The following is a 19,794-nucleotide window of genomic DNA, read 5'->3' as shown; positions in this document are numbered from 1 at the left end:
GAATTGAATACATAAATTTGCAACGCATGTTGAATATACTCTCCCAAATGTTTTAGTCTCTCACACAGATAGCTGGCTGCTAGCATGGATAAACTGTTTGTTGTTTTTTAAAAACACTAAGCAGGATAGTAGTGTAATTAATACAATGTATTTGACAAAGACAATGAACAAGAGTTATCTATATAACATATTGAGTAAGATGGCCCATGAGACGTAGAGCCCGGGGCGGGGACCAGCCAGGCAGAAAGCCCTGCCTGTGCTCAGCGGCAGGGGCAGGGCCAGCCCCAGGTGCCAGTCTGGTATGAGACACAGAAACTCACGCCAGTCGTTTAAACATTCTCTTTCCAGAAACCGAAAGCTCCGGCATCTCCCACCACAGAAGAGGACCCCGGCCTTTCCTTCCCGAAGCCCCCGGTGGACCCCGTGAAGATGCGGAGGATAAGCAGCGCCCGGGCGCGCTTATTCAGGGCGGCCTCCCAGGGGGCCCTTCTGCCAGACAGGACGCCGCCTCCCGCCGAGCGTAAGGCCCTTTACAGCTGGGGGCGGGCATGTCTCTCGAATTTGCACGCAAAAGCTATTTTTATATCATATTTTCAAACCCCATGTGATTTTTTTTTTACATTAATTAGGACTTAGTTAATATTACACAAAAGCTGGGTAAGAAATATTGTTCACATATTTTTCTGGGTGTTTATAAAGAATACCTAAATATCATAGTTTTCAAAAAGCTTACTTGGTAGAAAAAGGATAGGAGGACAAGTATTTTCTAATGAACGGGTTTATCAAGATTGGATAAATGATTTTTAAATTAGAGTTTAAGAAATTGTTCATTTCATTAGGCATTTTTAAGACTCATATAATGTCCACTGAGCTTGGGTCTTTGGCAGTACCCCTCCGATCCCATGGGAAAATATAAGCAAAAGTTGAATGGGGCTTTTCGTGCTGTCGCAGAATTGCCGGCAGATATCTAAATCTGGGGACGGAGGGGCATTCTAAGGCGTGGCCCCACCAGTTGGCATCATTCCCTGCCCAGGGCATGCTAAGAGTTTTCAAACCAAGCAACAGCAGTGGGTGACAATCAATTTAGTGGATCACTCCAAGCATTAAAAAAAAATGAAGTAGACCAACATGTAATGGAAAACGTCAGGGTGCACTGCAGACAATAAGGGGAATGAGTGCGGCTTCGAGAGACTTTTCCAGCCACATACCTGTGTGTTCAGGGCCCTGTTGTAAATTTGCTATGTAGTACATTCATAGTCAAGCGTGTTATACATTCACTATTACTCTCTATGGTCAGAAAAGTCGGGAAACCACTTTGCCCGGGGCCGGCGGAACTGGCCCTCCTCCAGTTTAAGGCTTGGTGGAGGGCTGGCAGCAGCCACACAGACGAGGGACTGAGGATGGATGCCGAAGGCTGTGAGCCGCCCTGAGGCGCCTCCTGGTTTCACATACCAGCCTTTCCTGTAGTCATCAACATCTAAACTCAGCACTCATGGGAGAGTCCAGATGTATGAAAAATCTAATGGTCCAGCCACTCCGGGGCCCCTTTCTGTGCAGCCCCCAAGAGAATGACTGGAGCTGGGTGTGCCCACCCTCTTAGCCCCGGATGTGATCTGCTGTTCCCCATGTCGCCCGGCCACTCAGCTCATGTTCCTGTCCGGTTCCTAAGGTCTCCAGAGATCCCTGACATAGCTGAAGAGGTGGCATCAAGGAGAGAAAAGAGAGGCAGTGCAGGGTGTGTGTGTGTGTGTGTGTGTGTGTGTGTGTGTGTGTGTGTGTGTGTGTGTGTGACGCGGTGATGTGTAGTGCAGGAGAGCCGTCCCGCTATGGATGCGGGAGCTGAGGCCAAAGGCCACGCAGGCCAGGCTGGGGGAATCGCCTGCTCTAAGCTGCTTGCAGGGAAAAGCCAGGGCAGGGTCTAAGCAAGGGAGACACACCATCCGCCGTATGTTTCTCAGTGTCGGGGCACATTACAATCACCTGAGCCACTTTCACAGGCTCCACACTGGGCCCTAGCAGACCAGTTCATCAGAAGGGAGTGGTAGCTGCAGGAGCAAAGCCCTTGACAGGGTGAGGGGGATGGGATCAAGGTTGGGAGTGAAGGCAGACGCAGAGAGGAGCAGGGTCACTTCTTGTGAACAGGATGGCAGAGCTGGTGTAAGAGCTACTAAATGGCCGTTCGTTGGGTGGCTTTGAACGCGAATGCCGCAGCCACGTGTAACGCTTTTAACTCTTGGAAGCTCACCCTGAGAACCCTGCTGCTTACCGAGCCACTCACGGCTTTGTGAAGGTGCCTGAACAGGTGGCTGTGTCACCCACCACCTCGTCTTCTGTGCTTCCCTCATGGCTTAGCTCCTCCCCTCCTGGGCCCCCGGGCCCTTGGCCACAGCACCCCAGTGGTGCTCGGAAGGTGCCGTGGGCGGCAGTCACCCTGTCCCAGCACCGAGGCCATCTTCGCGCCTCCAAGCTGCCCCAAAGCACGTCTTTGCTGCGGTTCTCTTATCCACCCTGTTTGCAGCGGCCCCACCTCACCCTTTCCACCACCCCCTGGGTCTGTGTCAGCACTCAGGAAGCGATGGCAGCTAGAAGGCGCTGTCCCTTTAAAAGCGCACATTGCCCCATCCACAAAAAACGCTGACGCTCTAGCCTTGTGGCCACTGTCATCCGCACAGCGGCTCCCTGGGCTGGTTTCCGTCCCTGTTGTGTAGAGAAGGGACCCTCTCCTGGGTGATTGTAAATGGAACCGTGTTGACGGAGATGGAGTGGCGGCCCTCTCTTTGGTGGGAAGTCCTTTGCAGCTGACACTGCCACGGGCGGGGCTCGGGGTGTGGTGACAGGCTGGGCATTTCCAATTTACGAAAATGAAAGGGGAAGAGATGTGTGTGCCCGGCTTCTTGGGCCAGCAGTTTAATTGCTCTGTGGTTTTTGGCTCGAGAGGGCAGTGTTGCTGACAGCTCCCCGGTTATCCAAGCCGGACAGAGACCTCAGTGCCGTCTGCACCCTCTCACCCATCCCGGTCATCTTTGCCATCACCAGCCCCTCCCGGGCCTCCTAAATGGGCTTTCTAAATACTGCTTGGGTCTGCTCTCCTGTCCCACCTCCGCCTCACTGCCTTGATCACCTCCGGCCTTGTCCCTCGTCTCCGGCCCTCCTGTCTTGCTCCACCTCACCCTCTGCGGGGGCTGCAAGTGGGCCAACACAAGGTCGCTCGGCCCTTGGAGCAGCCAGCACAGCCTGGGGAAGCCAAGCTCCCACCCAGACATGGCTGTGGGCCATCTCCCTTTATCTCACCGGACCACAGAAATCATGTTCTGTGTGTGCCATCAGGGATCAGAGGTCAGGAAGCAAACAAAAATCAGATTGCGTCATCTTCTTGCTAAAAAACCTTCAGAGGGCCCCCTGTGCCTAAAGGAGTGTTTGCCAAACTGAGTTCTAGGGAAATTCTAGCAAAATATTAATAGCTTTTCCTTGGAAAAAAGAGCTCAGTGCTGAAATAGGTGCACTCACGTTCTCTCCCCCTCGGAGACTCGCAATACACATGGGCATGTTCAGAGAGTCGGTAAAGCCATCTGGTAAAGAAAGCGTTTAATTTTAATTCCACCCAGCATTTCACAAGTCGACTTGGCTATGGAATCTGTCTTTTGGAGAACACAGTTTGAGAAACACTGACCTAGCACAGACGTTGGCAAACTTTTCCTGTGAAGGGCCTAATAGTAAATATTTTAGACCTTGTAGGTCACGCAGTCTGTACATCTGCTCATCTCTGCCCTTATGAAAAGCAACCATAGACTGATTTATGGCCAGTGAAATTTGAATTTCATATAATGATCATGTTACAAAACATGTTTTTTTCTTTTGATTTTTACCCCCAACCATTTAAAAATATGAAAACCATTCTTAGCTTGCAGGCTCTACCACAATGGGAGGTGGGCCAGATTTGGTGGTAGTTTGCTGACTCCTGGTCTGGGGGATGAAGCCCCCACTCCTTGCATGTACAGCCCTGTTGTGATCTGGCCCTATCCAGGCCCTTCTCTCAACCCTCCCTGGCCTAGCCCACCCCACAGTCTATGCACCAACAATGTGGAATTCCTTGCATTTCCCCACACCCACCCATCCTGTTGTTCCGAGCCTCATGCAGGACCTGCTGTAGAATTTGTTGGACCTAGTGCGAAATGAGAATGCGGAGCTCTTTGTTAAAAAATTATTCAGAATTTCAAGATGGCAACAGCAAACATTAAGCCAGTACGGGGCCCTTCTCAGCAGGGGCCTGCTCGACTATCCAATTTGTACACACAAGAGGCTGGCTGGGACTTGAAGCTTTTGTTCCTCCTTCTCAGAACTCCTTTTTGCCTCCTGTTAATCCTTCAAAATGCTTCCCAGGCTCCACCTCCTCTCTGAATCTTTCCCCGACCAACTCCCAACCTCTCAGGACGCCCCCATTCTCTCCGTCACCCTTACCTGGCTCGGACCACCGCACTTGTCTGTACGGCGTGTCTCTCTTTACCCAGGTCTGCTTCTCTGTCTCCCCTACTAGGCTGAGCAACTTCAGAGGTGAAGAGGTTTTTCCCTCATTGTAGCCAGAGGGACTAAAACAGGATCTGGTATACAGCAGGCGGCAGAGAAGTGTCTGTGAGCTGGAACCGCTCCTGCATGGCAACGCCGGCCCATACAGAGTTAGTACAGCGGGCTGCAGAGATAGGCCAGGGAGACGTGGATCATCGCCACCTGTGCTCAGCTGAATGGCGGCGCTCCATTGGGAGCAGGAGTGAGCCCCAGGCAGCCTGCACTGTGGTAGTAGCGGCCAGCTTCCCCTAGTACAGCGGTTCTCAACCTGTGGGTCGCGACCCCTTTGGCGGTCGAACGACCCTTTCACAGGGGTCGCCTAAGACCATCCTGCATATCAGATATTTACATGACAATTCATAACAGTAGCAACATTACAGTTATGAAGTAGCAACGAAAATAATTTTATGGTTGGGTCACAACATGAGGAACTGAATTTAAAGGGCCAGAAGGTTGAGAACCACGGCCCTAGTAGATGGTGAAGATAAAGGGGCTGCAGATCCTTCCCCTCTCGGGCAGGTGGGTTTCCCCCTCCAGGACAGTAGCCCATGGCGGCTGGGACTTCTCGTTCACCACTGGACCACCAGGCCCTCTGGCATGGGTGCTGAATAAATATTCAAGGAGTGGATGGATGAAAGAAACAAGTGCTAAGATACAGGCACAGGCTAAAGATTCTTTGTGATCGAAACAGAATGTGTGCCTTGTAACTCAGTAGTAAAGACCTCTAAGGGAGCCTCCACTATGCAGAGAACCCTGGGCCAGCAGCCAGGATTCGGGAGTTCCATGAATAGTAACGACACTGACGTCTAGGTTTTAGTGTGATAAGTCACTAGGTCATGTCATTTAATTCTCACCACATCCCCAAGAAGTGGGGACCCCGGAGGAAGGTGAGGGAAAGGTTGAGTGGCCTGCTCGTCACACAGCCTGTGCTTGAGCCCACGTCTGCTGAAATGCAAAGCCTACTCTCTTCCCACTGTGCGGTCCTGCTCTCCCTGAACTTCCCCTGTGACCTCACACTAGTCACTTAACCTTTTGGGTTCTCAGTTTTCTCATCTGAAAAATGAAGGTGAGCCTAGCCAATCCCCCAGGTTTCCCTCGGCTTTACAATTCAGTGTGCGGACGCAGGGAGCTTGGTCGGAAGCGTAGACTAGGCGGTTTTGTTGTCGGTTTTCATTGGTTTGTTGGTTCAAGTGCAGAAAAGGAAACCTTGAGTTGCTTTGGAAAAGCTTGCAAAACGGTATTTTTCTATATGAAGCTCGTCCCCCCTTCCACTTTAAAAACATATTTTATCACAGACTAGAGTAGAGTAGAGCAGCATGGATAAGCTGTCCCTCATGTCAGTTGCTGGTAAAGAAGCCGTGTTGTATTATAAGTGTCAGACTCTGCAGTCATAAACAAGGCCTGTGTTTCGGTTCAGAGACTGACATCTTTTTGCAACTCTTAGTCCCTTCAGAAAGCCTGGGAGGGCTTCAGCGCACCCCTCCGTTCATCACCTGGAAATGATCTGCCAGCCTCCACGACCCAGCCCAGCCCCTCTGACCACCTCTCCTCCTCTTCTCCCCTCACACACTCCCTGCCTGCTGTTCCTTGAGCATGTCAGGCACAGTCCTGCCTTAGGACCTCCACGTCTGCTTCCCCTCTGCCGGCAATCCTGTCCCTTAGCATGTGACGGGCAGGTGCTCCACCTCCTTCAAGGGTCCGCCTACCATGTCCACCCATTGCCAGTCCTGTTTACCTTTCTCCACTTTTCTACTTTTGCTTTTTTCCATAACACTTATCTTATATACCTTATTTATTATGGTGTATTACTTATTATCTGTTTATTCAGATGTAAGCCCTATGAGGTCAGGGATCTTTGTTTTGTCACTGATGCATCCTACATGCCTAGGACAGTGCCTGACATCAGGGGGCACTCAATAAATATATTTTTTTTGAATCAGAAATTACTAACATGATTACATGTAGGAATAGGATGGGATTCAGAGTATGTATGTGGACTTAGGTGGTTCATAAATCTAAACTTAAGCATTTGCCTTAGGTAGACCCCAAGCTAATAGAAATAAGATCTTCTTCATTTATACCTGCTGGATCGATGATGCCAAGCCTAAAATAGTGGTGAGGTCTTATATGGCCAGGGACGTTGTATCCATACTTGATTATAAGTGACATGTAATTTTTGAATTGTGTACATTCTTAGATTTTAAAAAAATATTGAAAGATGGTGATTCCTAAAATAAGAAATGCTTTGACAAAACATCTCCTTGGTTATTACAGGAAAGAAGACAGTGGAATCCAAAGACACAGTTAGGATGGGGGACTCTCCGGTGAAAATCAATGGGATTTATTTAACAGAACCAAAGGCCGTTGGCCACTTAAAGAGTCACCCACTTCAGCTAACATATGATGGAGGCTTCAGAGAAATCAAGGAGCAAGAAATGTTCGAAGGGGCAACATCCTTGCCATCTCATCTGAGAAGCGGAGGGTCAGTGTTCTTTTTATTTGATTTTCCTGGCGAGGGCAGCAATGTCATTTACCAGTTTGTTTTCTAACTTATGTAGATGATTGGTTCACATTTTCTCTTTTATATAAAGCAAATCTTAAGTTAGCGGTACATGAGAAGGAAAGGCTTCTTCTCACAGCTGCATGGAGTTGATTTTACACCCCCCCCCCCGCCCCCCATTTAATCCTTAGGAGAACATTTGCTCATACTTGCCTAGATGCTGCTCTGATAGGACTGTCAGGTTAAAGTCCTGGCTTCAGTTGCACCAGTGGTTCTCAACCTTCTGGCCCTTTAAATACAGTTCCTTATGTTGTGACCCAACCATAAAATTATTTTCGTTGCTACTTCATAACTGTAATGTTGCTACTGTTATGAATCGTAACGTAAATATCTGATATGCAGGATGGTCTTAGGTGACCCCTGTGAAAGGGTCGTTCGACTGCCAAAGGGGTTGCGACCCACAGGTTGAGAACTGCTGAGTTGGACTGTTCCAGCCTGCCCCTGAGAACAGCTGATCATTCTTTTTGTGTTATTTGGGATTCTTGCCTGGCCTGGAATCTCTTGATCTTTCCCTTTGGGTTAGTTCACTGTTGTTAGTTCCACAAAAGAGGAGACAGTTTATGTTCTCCAGTAGAAACTTAGACGTTTTATTTTTTCAAATTAATAGTTAAAGCAGGAGAGTCCCGTGGATTTCTCTTTCTATGACATCCCTCTACTAATCCCTCATAAAATGAATGATTGGGAATTACTTTACTTCATACCATGTTCCTATATAGGGCTTTTTTTTTTATCCTAACTCTCACTGATACCTTCATCCCTCCCCACCCCCACCCCCCAATCTGGGGAGCCCTAAGTTCATATTATGTTCCTGGATAGGGCTTTCCAGGGCTTTCCCCAGAAAAGTGAGGAGCAAATGTCCTATCATATTAAGGATCTGTGAAGAAATGTTCACTGCATGGACCACATGGAGTCTTACCCTGGTGTTTTCTGACGGCAGCCTTGAATAACTGGGGGTCAGGGTGAGAACAGGCTCTGTTTCCAGTCCCAGCCTGTACTGATCCTAAATAAGCAGAAGGTCTTGGACCGGACAGGGTCACTCAAAGATATTTTGCTATGACTTTCCATTGGGTCATTATGGACAACTGCCCAGTTCAAATTTGCCTACCAAGATTAAATTCCACGGCCCATTTCAAGACCAAGTACTTGTTGCCCTCACTTTAGATTTCAGGCCTGACTTTGATTTGTACACAGGTTACGTGCTCAGAACTCTTCCCCGAACTGGCTGCTTGGCAGCCGGTTGGTTTTGCCGAGCTGACCTTGTCTGCTGACGCAGCCCGGGGAGGGTGGCACACGCGGGATTTCTGTTAGGCAACCTCGTCGTCCTTGTAAGGTCGCTTTGCATTCAGAACATTTTTTTAAGTGAAAGGGAAAACGAAATGTCTCCTTAAGTGGAAGAGAGCAAACTTCACATCGGGGCTTTGGGAGTGGAGCACAAAACATGAAACTGGCCGTTGCCACAAATCTTTTGCTGTTGCTGAGTAAGAACAGGCTGCGGCCCAGAGCGTAAACACAAGGGCCGCAGGGAACCTGTGGCCTTTCGGCCCTGAAGCAAGAAGGCCGCGGGGATCCTGCTGCGCCCAGCCTCCCGGGAATCAAAGCTGACCAGGGAAAACCAGACAAAAGCTGTTCTATTTTATTTTATTTTTATTTATTTTTTTATTTTTGCAAACCTTCAGATGTTGCAGAGTAGCCTGGCCAGCCAGAGTTCATCATGTCTTCCTCGGCCTGGGACAGCAAAGGCATTTTCAGTGACATAGTTTATTCCACTAAAGCAAAGAAGAAGTCAATTAGGGCCTGGACGCACTTCTTCCCGACTGTCCAGAATGATGAGGCGCTGGCACTAATTGTTCATTGTTTTCCTTTTGTTTTGTTAGCATGGCTTTGGCATCGTGTAATGGTTGGGACAGAGCTGGGTTTGCAGTATACCCTGGCAAGTCTCACTGCCAATAACATTTTTGCTCTATGAATCTTTAGCTCCTTTAGTCGTTGGATGGGATTTTGTTGAGGTGCCAAAAAATTTTTTTTTATACAGTAGGATTTAAAACAAACCAGCAAATGGAAACTATTAGCAGTTCTTTCATTAATTACATTTGTGAATCAATCCGGGACACTTGATAATCATTTCTTGTAAACATTTAAGTGAATAATTCCAAGAAATGATCTTTGCTATGCAGTGGAGTGTTCCCAGTTTTGATGCTAAAGCCTTACCCTCAATTAACATTGTTTTCCTCTTTCGCCCATAAACTGTGAAGTGAAGAGTCCTGTCATGAGCGGGGCTACTGAGGAAGGGAGGGAGGGGATTCGCAACTAGAACAGGAAGCGGCCTGGCACACGTGCAGATGGGAAAGAGGACAGAGGAAGTGAGGACACGCTCCCCATGCAGGGTCCTGGGTGGGGGCAGCCGCCTCAGGCCGAGGGCTCGGGCTGAGGGGGCGGGGGGGAGGGAAGGAGCTTTGTGCAGCCTTCATTTAGAATACAGACAGATAACTCAGTCATGGGATGGACTGGAGTTTAACTTCATGCTGGTTGTAATGGAAAAGGGTTTGCTCAGCAAGATATCATCGCAGACGAGACCCTGGGGAACTCGTTACCTTTCCGAAAGAGAACACACTCCCAAGGACTCCACGGATGATCGTACAACCGGTGTGCCGACCACAGCGGTCTCCGTGCGCCCCTTTAAGGGTTCCTGTAAAGTTTGGCAGGCTTGCTCCTTAGCAACACTCCATTTTCTCCTACTTTGTGGGCTACAAGGATTAAAAACAGCTTTCATTGAAAATTGTATGCAGGGGTGGGCAGAAGTAAGTTCATTGCCGTTCGTATGGAAAACGACATACAGATTATGATTATTACAATAGCTTTATTAACTGTTTCATGCACTCACAACTATAAACCTACTTTTGCCCTCCCCCTTTCTGGGTAAATATTGTTCAAAGTGTTGTGGTTTGAAAATTAATTTTTAGGAGGAAATTGATTTTTAGGAGGAAAGAACAGTTCACTGCAGAGTCAGAACTCTTCGCTGGGGCCAGAATCCCTGATGTGGTTATTCTCTCAGCCTCATAAGTTAGCTGTGTGCCGTTTAGCATATCTCTCTACGCTTTGGGGAGCTCAGTTTTTAATCCGTAAAATGGAAATAACTGTGTTCCTTCACTCCCATCTCCTCCAAGCCCTCACCATGGGTTGAGGAACGATGAATAAGACTTGAAAGGCTTATATTTAAAGTACCATGTGCTGTTAGTATTATTGAAGTAAAAAAGAAGAAAAGAGGGCTCTCTGGTCAAAGATGGCAAAGCAGAGGCATTCTGCAGAAACCCACTCAAAGCAACAAAGAATGAAAAACAGAGAAGTAAACGTCATCGATGAAACAACAACAACAACAAAAACGGTTCCACCCCAAACTACAAAACATGGAGCAAACTTCACACTGTGTTTGGGGCCCATCCCCTCCCCTTTGGAAAGTGAGCCGTCTTGCACTGGGTGTGAACTCCTGCTCAGTCTGTTGGGAGGAGGGCTGCCCTGTCTTCCCTACCCCTCTCTCTAGAGGTGGTTAAGTGGTCAGAGCTGGCTAATCAGAATTCTCCAACCTACCAGCCATCGCGGTTGGTTCAGAGGTGGGCACATAATCCCAGCCAGCCCAATGGAATTCTTCCCTCAGACTTTTGAGAAAAGTGCTTTTTCTCCAAGTTCACAAGCTATAAAGATGATGCTGTCTTGGAGCCAACAGTGGCCAACTCATTGCTTTGTGCAGAGTGACTCTGAGAGGGAAGTGACGTATAAACAAACAGAATGGAGACAGTGACCAAGTTCAAGGATATTATATAAACCCCTAAATCCAGCTGTGCCTGAGGCCACCACATCTACACTGTGGACTGCTCTGTTTTGAGCCAGTATGTTCCTTTTCCTCTCTCTCTCTCTCTCTCTCTCTCTCTCTCTCTCTCTCTCTCTCTCTCTCTCTTTCTTCTTTTGTTTCCCCTCCCTCTTTCCCTCCCTCCTCCTTCCTTCCTTTCCTTTTTGCCTTTCTTTCTTCTTTCCTTTATTTATTTTGACAGGTACAGCTTGTGGTATAATAGATGAGGTTTTTGTCACGTGGAATATTGCAACTAAAAGAGTCTAGTTAACCTGCCAGACTCTGTGAAATATAGATGAAAACAAGAGGGAATTTGAGAGCAGACACCTCCTCAGACCTTGAAGAAGCAGGTTTCACTAAAACTGAGTCTCTCGGTTCAGAAAGATGTAGCCAGGTGTCTTTCATTAGAGAAACGAGATCTGAGGATATGGGCAGGCCACTGGAGAGGTGAGGGAGCCACTGTAAAGACCCCATTCAAGACAGTCAGGATCCGGATCATGAAGCAAACGGGGGTGGGGTGGGGGTGGGGAGGGAAGCTGAGGGTGACATGCTCACCTCATTTCCTGTGAGCCAGCTAGTTTGGGGCGGGGGTGCAGTTTGATAGGTTAACACAGGGCTTTTCTGTGAGTCATGGCAACCTGCTACACATCACCAAGGGAACACACACTCAAAATCAAGAAAAGTCACAGACTTGGTAAATGGATGTTCAAGAAAACGAAAGCTGAAGGCGCAGCATACCCCAGTTCTCTCCTCTGTGGATCCTTTTCATTATGCAACAAATATATGACTCTGTTTAAAGAAAATTAGTATTAGGACAAGAGTTAACATGGGACTTGATCATAGATATGTAAAGAACTGAACAAACACAGATGAAGAAAATGAATCGCAAAAAGAATTACTCTCCAAAAACAAGGAAAGTGTTAAAACAATTTTGCATAGCTTCCAAGAAATGATTGATAATGTTATCAGTCTCTTTTTTAAAAAAAATAATGGCGGGGGCAGCTCTGCTTTGTAGTTTTTTTTAAATTATATTTTTATTGATTTCAGAGAGGAATGGGGGGGAGAGAGAGAGAGAGAGAGAGAATGAGAATGAGAATGAATCGTTGATTGACTGCCTCCTGCACATCCCCACCTGGGGAGCGAGCCCACAACCCAGGCATATGCCCTTGACCAGAATCGAATCTGGGACCCTTCAGTCCACAGGCTAACGCTCTATCCAAATGAGCCAAACTGGCTAGGACAAGAGCTCTTCTTTGGTTTATAAGAATTCAAATTAGAGATTATAAACCCATGTAAAGAGATGAAAAGTATGCTCGTAGTTATCTAAAAAGAAATGGAGGGAAAGGTATAAATGTGGAGAGGAAAGCCACGTTAGATATGAAAAATAAGAATAAAACAGCTGACAATACAATAAAACTTAGTGGACAGGCTAGAGGAACTCATTCAAAAAGCAGAAGGTAAGAAGATTGGAAAATGATTAGAGAGACTGAGATAGACATGGGAGGTGTGACACTTGTATTCCTGAATCCTCCTCCCGCTCCTCCTCCTTTTAGTAATATCTTACTTTGAAGTAAGTTCCAGCACTCTTCCAAGTGATTTAGATATATTAACTCACTTGATTTTTACATAAATCCACTGAGAATGGAAGAGATCAGAGCCAAAGGAACCAGAAAAAATATTAAGACATAACAGAACACAGCTTTCTGAAATAAAGATTTGAATCTGAAGCTCAGATGGACACATTGTATTGCAAAAAAAAAATTTGATATAGAACATTGGCAACAGCGCTCAGCATTAGAACACTGCGCAGTGCACAGCCCACACCCAGTTGGTAATGGTTGATCACAGGGATAAATGGAAGAAGGTCTCTGGCCACCCGGGCTGAACAAGCAAGTCCCACAAAAGGAGGAGAAGGCGGGCGGCCCCGGCTTTATTAGAGCATCCCTCGGTGCTAGAAGGCAGTCAAGTCACGTCTGTGAAGTCCTAAGTATAAGAAGGACAACCCGACAATCATATCACCCGCCAAGTTGTTCTTCAGTAAAAAGGCAACAGATGTTTCCAAATGTGAGTGAACTCTGGGTCTACAGTACTAAGGCACTCTCTAGATAATTCATAGATAACAAAGTGATGAGTCAGATTTCAAAACTAAGAAGTGAAGAAGCTATGGTAGACGCATGTGTGGTGAGTATTGACTTTGTTTTCCTATTGAATTAAAAGTAAACAACTCTGAAAATGATGGCTGTGGAATGGAAACCTTGATGATGTCGGAGTAACATAAATAATCAGAAGCGGTATTTGGGAGGAAGCATGAGTGCTAATTACTTCACTTCGTAATAGGGAATAGATTTTTCAGTAGCTACAGCCTGAAATTGAAATATATTGTTTAAAAAGAATGATTTCAGCATCCTAATGTTTTTCATTATTTTTTCTTTTTCTTAACTTCAGAGAAATCTTTTAGAAACTAAAATCTTTTGGGAGGACCCATTCATCTGAAGTTCTACAATCCCTTCAGTTTCACCTCAATTTCTGTTTCTCTGTTAAACTCAAGTAAAATTTATAGTTCATACTTTAAAGTTGCAATGCCATGTATTGTGATCCCATTTATATGTATCCTTTACCTGCCCTTCCTCCAAGTCACCTTTCCATTCTTTCATTCTTTTATCTTTTTATCTGAATATATGCAAAATATGTCTGGATGGTTACTACATATTAATAATATTTGTTTCTGGGTGGTGGGATCCTGGGTGATTTTTTAATAATTTTCTTTGTACTTCCTTATATTGCCTGGCCTTAACAATAATAATAAATATATCATTTTTTTCAAAAATAATGAAGTCATTATTCTGTTAAGAAATTAAGGGTAATGTGGCCGAGAAACTGTTTTAACTTGGAAAAGATGCGTTGGTCAGAATGATTTGGTGAAGTCCCACCTTGTTTGATAGTTTTCATGTAGGAGGCATGTCTTGGGAGATGCAGAAATGGACCCTGTCCTTGAGGAGCTCGCGGGCGCATCTGGCTTGTCACTCAGGTGTGGTCCGTGGAAGAGCAGCAGCAACATTACCTGGAAGCTTGAGAGAATTTAGACTCTCAGGCCCCACCCCAAACTTGCTGAGTTAGCGTCCGCATCTTTATAACATATCTGGGTGATCTGGGTGATCTGCATGTGCACAAACATTGTCAAAGCACTATTCCGTGATTTCTCTCTGCTGAAGGGAGGGAAGGAAAACTGAAAGAAAGGTCCTGGGCATGTAGAAGCAAGGGCACCTCATTCTTTTTAGATAGATAGATAGATGATAGATAGATAGATAGATAGATAGATAGATAGATAGATAGATAGATAGATTTCAGAGAGGAAGGGAGAGGGAGAGAGAGATAGAAACATCAATGATGAGAGAGAATCATTGATCGGCTGCCTCCTGCATGCCCCACACTGGAGATCGAGCCTGCAACCCGGGCATATGTCCTGACCAGGAATTGAACCGTGACCTCCTGGTTCATAGGTTGATGCTCAACCACTGAGCCACGCCAGCCAGGCGAGGGCACCTCATTCTGACTGAAGATCACAGCAGGTTTCCTGGCCTTGGGGGTTTGTGTTGCCGCCCAGGGCTGATGTGCAATAGGGGAAGGGATGTGTGCTTTCCTAAAGGAGCAGCAGAGCGAAGGGGGTTTGACCTGGTGGCAGGTGGCCTGGCGCAGCAGGGCATGGACCCTGCGGCCACAGACTGCGGGGCCCCTGAGGGGCTTTGGGCAGCAGAGAGGCTGGCGGCAGTGTGGGCAACGTGTGGGGAAGGGAGAGCCTGGGCAGAGGTGACCGTCGGGAAGCAGTTGCCGCAGGTCCCGCAGGAGGTGGTGATGTGTGAGCTGGAGCACCGCCTGAGGCGTTGGGGATGGAAAGCAGAGAGTGGGGACCACGTGGCATCCGTCTGCTCAGAAACGTGCTGTCCAAGAGGCAGGCACAGCACCGTCTCCTGTGCTCAGGCCTCACGGTGCAGCAGTGAGGAGGCCTGAGGGCTCTTCACATGAGGCTCTGGGAAACCGTGCGGCTGCGAAGGTCACGGGAATCATGAAACTGGGCTTTCCCTCTGAGCTCTGGGAATTCAAGCCTAGTGTCATCTTCTTAGTGTAAGAAAACACTTAGCTCAACATTTGCCAGATTTTCTTTTTATCATAAGTATCCTTTAAAATTTCCTTTTCCAGTTTTACATGTAATTTTTCCCAAATAAAAATAAATGTATGCTTTTTTTCTTAATTCCAAATTCTTCTATTTAGTTGACTTAATATCCAGTTATTGCTCTAAAGCAGGAGGCAAAGAACGACAGGCCAGCAGCCAAATGGGACCGGACACCTATGGTTTTTACAGCCCTTGAGCTAAGAATTGTTTATATGGTTTTAAATGGCTTTCTTATTGTTACATTTTTAATCCTCGCCCGACCAATGCTTATTGATTTTAGAGAGAGGGGAAGGAGGGAGGGGGAGAGAGAGAAAGAAACATCAACTTGTTGCCTCCTGTTCACCCACCAACCGGGAACCCAACCTGCAACCCAGGTCTGTGTCCTGACCTGGAACCAAACCGCTACTTCTTGGTGTATGAGACGACACTTCAGGCAACTGAGCCACCTGGCCAGGGCTAAGTCATGACCTTTTAAATGGTCACAAAAGTCCCTACATACCGGCCTCCATTTTGCCACTTGGCACACAAAGTGTAAAGTATCTTCTGTCTGGCCCTTTAAGAAAAAGTTTGCTGACCCCTGATTAAAGAACCTTACTTGTAATGATTGGAAGAACTGTCTGATTATAGCAAAATCTGAATTTTAGAATAGTTTTAAAGAAATAGATTTCATTGGTTATTGTTGTTGTTGCTGTTATCATTATCGTTATTATTGTCAGTGTGTATTTTATCCAGCAGTAGATGTTGTTAGTGTGACTGATTCATGGATGGGCATTAGGACCTCGGTCTGTGTATGGCCTTGCCGTGGCTACAGAGTTTGGTTCTGACTATTCAGAGTGAAACAAGGTCCTTTGTCAATAACTGGGACACATGTGGGCCGCAGACGAGAAGCCTGGGAGTGCCAAATCCATTTTGCTTTCCTCAGAACTCCAACCTGATTACAGATGGGACCAAAGGAAGGGCAGACCTGAGAGAATTTCAGAGCGATGGGGCCAAAGCCCTCATCACGCCATGCCTGAAACCCACCCTGGCGCTCACCTTTCGGGTCAGATGAGCCAATAAATTTCCCTTATTGTTTGTCAGTCAGAGGTAGGTTTTTGTTATTTGTCGATGAAACAACCTTAACAAATAAAATGGAGTTATTTTACCTCTAAGAAGAATTTCACAGAGTAGCTCTAAGGAATAATTTCTGGAATTGTTTTACCCTTGGAACATCAAAATCATGGAAAAATATATAATTGTGGCCTTTAACAACATGGAACAGGAAACTGGGCACAGGAGCAATTATCCTGGATGACAGCATCAAGATCTAAAACCGGCTGATAGGCAGGAACACTTTACCAAATATAACACTGAAATTCAATAAGAATGAGTTTAAGAGAACGAATAAGGATGAGCTGCATGTGTAAGAAAAGACAAGACCTGGCCAACACTGTGAAGTGACCACCAAAACCACTAAGACAGTGTCAGGCTGTATTATTTAGACGCTCACCTCTTTGCTCCTCAGGCCACACCTTCAGCGCAGTGCTGAGTTCCAGACTGTAAAAGGGATCCAGACCAATGGACACTCAGAGTGACTCAACGGGCTGGCAAGAATATGTGAAACCTTACCAAACGAGAAACATTTGAAGGAACGGAGAAGTTTGTCAATGACATCAATGACAGCAGCTGCGGTGACAGTACACACTTAAGTCCTCGCCATGTGCCGGGAACTACGCTGAGCCATTCCACCTGATATCATTTCGCCCTCACAACAAGCCTATGGGAAGAAGGGCCATTACTTGGCCCCCCTCATACACAGAGGAAACCAACATTTAGGTAAAAATCTTACCTGAGCTCACACAGCCAGTAAGCGGTAGAACCATGGGTGTTAGGTCATAGCTTTAAGTGGTGAACGTACCATCTTTCAAGGATTGCCAAGAAAGATGATTTGTCTCATGTGGCTCTGATTAGTAGAAACAAAACCAATGGGTAGAAGTTACAGGGAAATAGATTTCCATTGAGTACAAGGCCATCTAGTCTCCTCTTCTTTAGCAAAGAGGGGGTTCTTCTCTTTAAGATCATTGACTCAACACAAAATTTTTGGACAGTTCTTCCTCAGTCCTCATCTTCTTGGACCTGTTAATCATAATCATTTTCACAACAGTTTGGGCTACATGGAGCATATTTTATTTCTCTTCTTCCTTTGGAGTCTCTCTCCCCTTTCTGCCCTTTGCCCTTGTTCTGACGGGCTTGTTCCGCGAGTGCTGGGTTTGAGCCAGTCTTCTGAGGCTGCTGCTCCCTGGGCTGCTTTGGTCTCTGACAGAGCTCTTGTCCTGATTTCCACATCTCCTTTGCAGATGCTCCATTTTTCATCAGAAATCCAATGTGGCAAAACCCAAACTTACTTCACACTTCTAACTGTTCTACTGCCCACCCTCCCTGTTTTGGGTAGCAGCCCTACTATCCTGTGCCTCCAGGTCTACCTTGTGTTTGTTTTGCCTGAAATCAATCACTAAATCCTATCGACTTTTCACGTATAGGGTCTCTTGTATTTTTTCTTTCTTGTCCAGTCCCATTCTCACCCTCGAAGGACCTTGTTAACCTCTCTCCAAGTCTCCTAAATACTCTTGCTACTGGTTACTTCTAAATCTCATCACCTGCTTGTATAAGAGCCCGTGACAGCTCCTCACCGCCCATTACATCAGTTCCATGGACCCACCCGAAGTTTCAGGCAGCTGTTCCCAATACCTCCCAGCAGAAACCTTCTATCCCTATCTTGCTGGCCGGCGCAATTCTCCCCTGCCCTGAGAAACAGGCTCCTCACGCCCTCTTTACCTTCACTCATGCTGCTCTCCTCCTGAGAGTGGGTTTGTCATTTGCTGGTTCAGCTTTTATTCTTTTAAGGCCCACTTTGTGGTCCACGTCTTCCTTCTCGGCAGCCCTCTAGTTCCTGCACCCACTGAATTTCACCTTCTAGTACTTGTATAGAGACTCGATTGCAATTTTCCATTTTTAAAAAAGTTCCTTAGTTCCTCATAGTAGACTTTAAATTTCTTTAGGGCAACTCATTCGAATGTTATCTCTAGCACTGGACTCTCAGACAGGTGTTGGTTGACTCAGGACTAAAGAGAGGAATAACATTGACAACTTATTAAGTTACTCATATGTACCGATCACTGTACTAAATAGAGGCATTGCATTCATTTTTAAGATAAGGAAATCAAGGCCAGGAGGTTAAGTAACGTGCCTAAGGCCACCTAGCTGGTAAGTGTTGGGCCCTGAACTTAGACTCTAGGTAGTTTGTGTGCAGAGCCTGCACATCCAATCACTGTGCCATGATTGGTCCATTCCAGGCCTGTGCTGTTCTTGAGAATCAGTGTAGTCCAGCACTGCCGCGCTTGTGTATTGAGAAGGACCCCCCACCCTTGAAATGGGGGTACACAAATGTGGTTTATAGGAAGGCAACCCCATCACTGGCCATGTCCTCAGTGACTCTGAAAGGCCATCAGCTGAAAACTATCTTGCTTGATCGCAACAGTTGTTTAGGACAATGATGAAGAGGACCTTGCCTCTATTGTCCTCACACTTTCTGGTTATTTCCAGGGGTGGTAAATATGGAAACCTCCAGCTTCACACCCTGCCAAGCTTGCGGCATTTTCTCTCTTTTTGGAGGGTCGCTTTCTTTTTTTCCTATCTTCTCTGAGATCTGCTTCATTTATTTCAACTCTGAGAGTGTGGACAATAAGAATCTCATCCCCATTTCTCGTTTGATTGGCTAGGAACACCTTGCTACCAGACCTATGTTTTTACCTGAATAAAAATGAAGTAATTTTCTCAGAGTATTAACTAATTCAGTGATGGCGAACCTATGACACGCGTGTCCGAGGTGACACGCGAACTCATTTTTTTTTGGTTGATTTTTCTTTGTTAAATGGCATTTAAATATATAAAATAAACATCAAAAATATAAGTCTTTGTTTTACTATGGTTGCAAATATCAAAAAATTTCTCTATGTGACACGGCACCAGAGTGAAGTTAGGGTTTTTCAAAATGCTGACACGCCGAGCTCAAAAGGTTCGCCATCACTGAACTCATTAGACATTTTGAAAAAGGTTGGTTTGATCTTTTCTTTCGTATGATAAGATCAAGTGTTAGAGAAAAAGGACCTATTTACGGAAAAAATTATATTTGGAGAAGCTGAGCCTTGGGGCAGTAGGAAAGGTCAAGCAAGACCAGCACTGGACATTCATGGGCATCTCACGTCACAGGAAGCAGGAGCAACGGGCACACAGATGGATGTTAGTGGGTAACCCTGGCCCCATGCATGTACACTCCTTATGGCTTTCAGAGCAGATTTTACATTTGATGAATAAAATTTTGTTTCAAAACTTTCACTATTCTCTCAGCGTTTTGTGCTTTTTTTTTTTTTTTTGTCTTGGAATTTTATACAGATATTTCAAAGTAAGTACTTTTAAGTTTCAGCTCTACCTAAAGAGAAATTATATCCTTCATAGACCATCTCTATATTAAATGTAACCTTAATTTAAAAAGAAACAGGTATACTAGTACAATCCTGCATTGGCTAGCCATCACTCTTTTATTTGTAATATAAAATATTTTGTTATCTAGGACTGCCTAAATTTAGCTTCAGTTTTTTTTTAACATTTAAATTATGT

The 19,794-nt window shown here is 45.9% G+C and overlaps 1 protein-coding gene across 1 annotated transcript in view; it reads left to right on the top strand.

Moving 5' to 3' along the window:
- The window catches only part of ARMC2 (armadillo repeat containing 2), a 93,126-nt gene that overhangs the window by 14,338 nt on the left and 58,994 nt on the right, over positions 1 to 19,794 (top strand). The window contains exons 4-5 of the mRNA XM_036318442.1: positions 349 to 520; positions 6,838 to 7,045. Coding sequence (XP_036174335.1) covers positions 349 to 520; positions 6,838 to 7,045 — 380 coding nt within the window. The remainder of the gene's footprint in view (positions 1 to 348; positions 521 to 6,837; positions 7,046 to 19,794) is intronic.

The sequence above is a fragment of the Myotis myotis genome, unplaced genomic scaffold, assembly GCF_014108235.1.
Source record: "Myotis myotis isolate mMyoMyo1 unplaced genomic scaffold, mMyoMyo1.p scaffold_m19_p_7, whole genome shotgun sequence".
NCBI classification, from domain to species: Eukaryota; Metazoa; Chordata; class Mammalia; order Chiroptera; family Vespertilionidae; genus Myotis; species Myotis myotis.
This window is presented reverse-complemented; position numbering and strand designations above follow the sequence as displayed.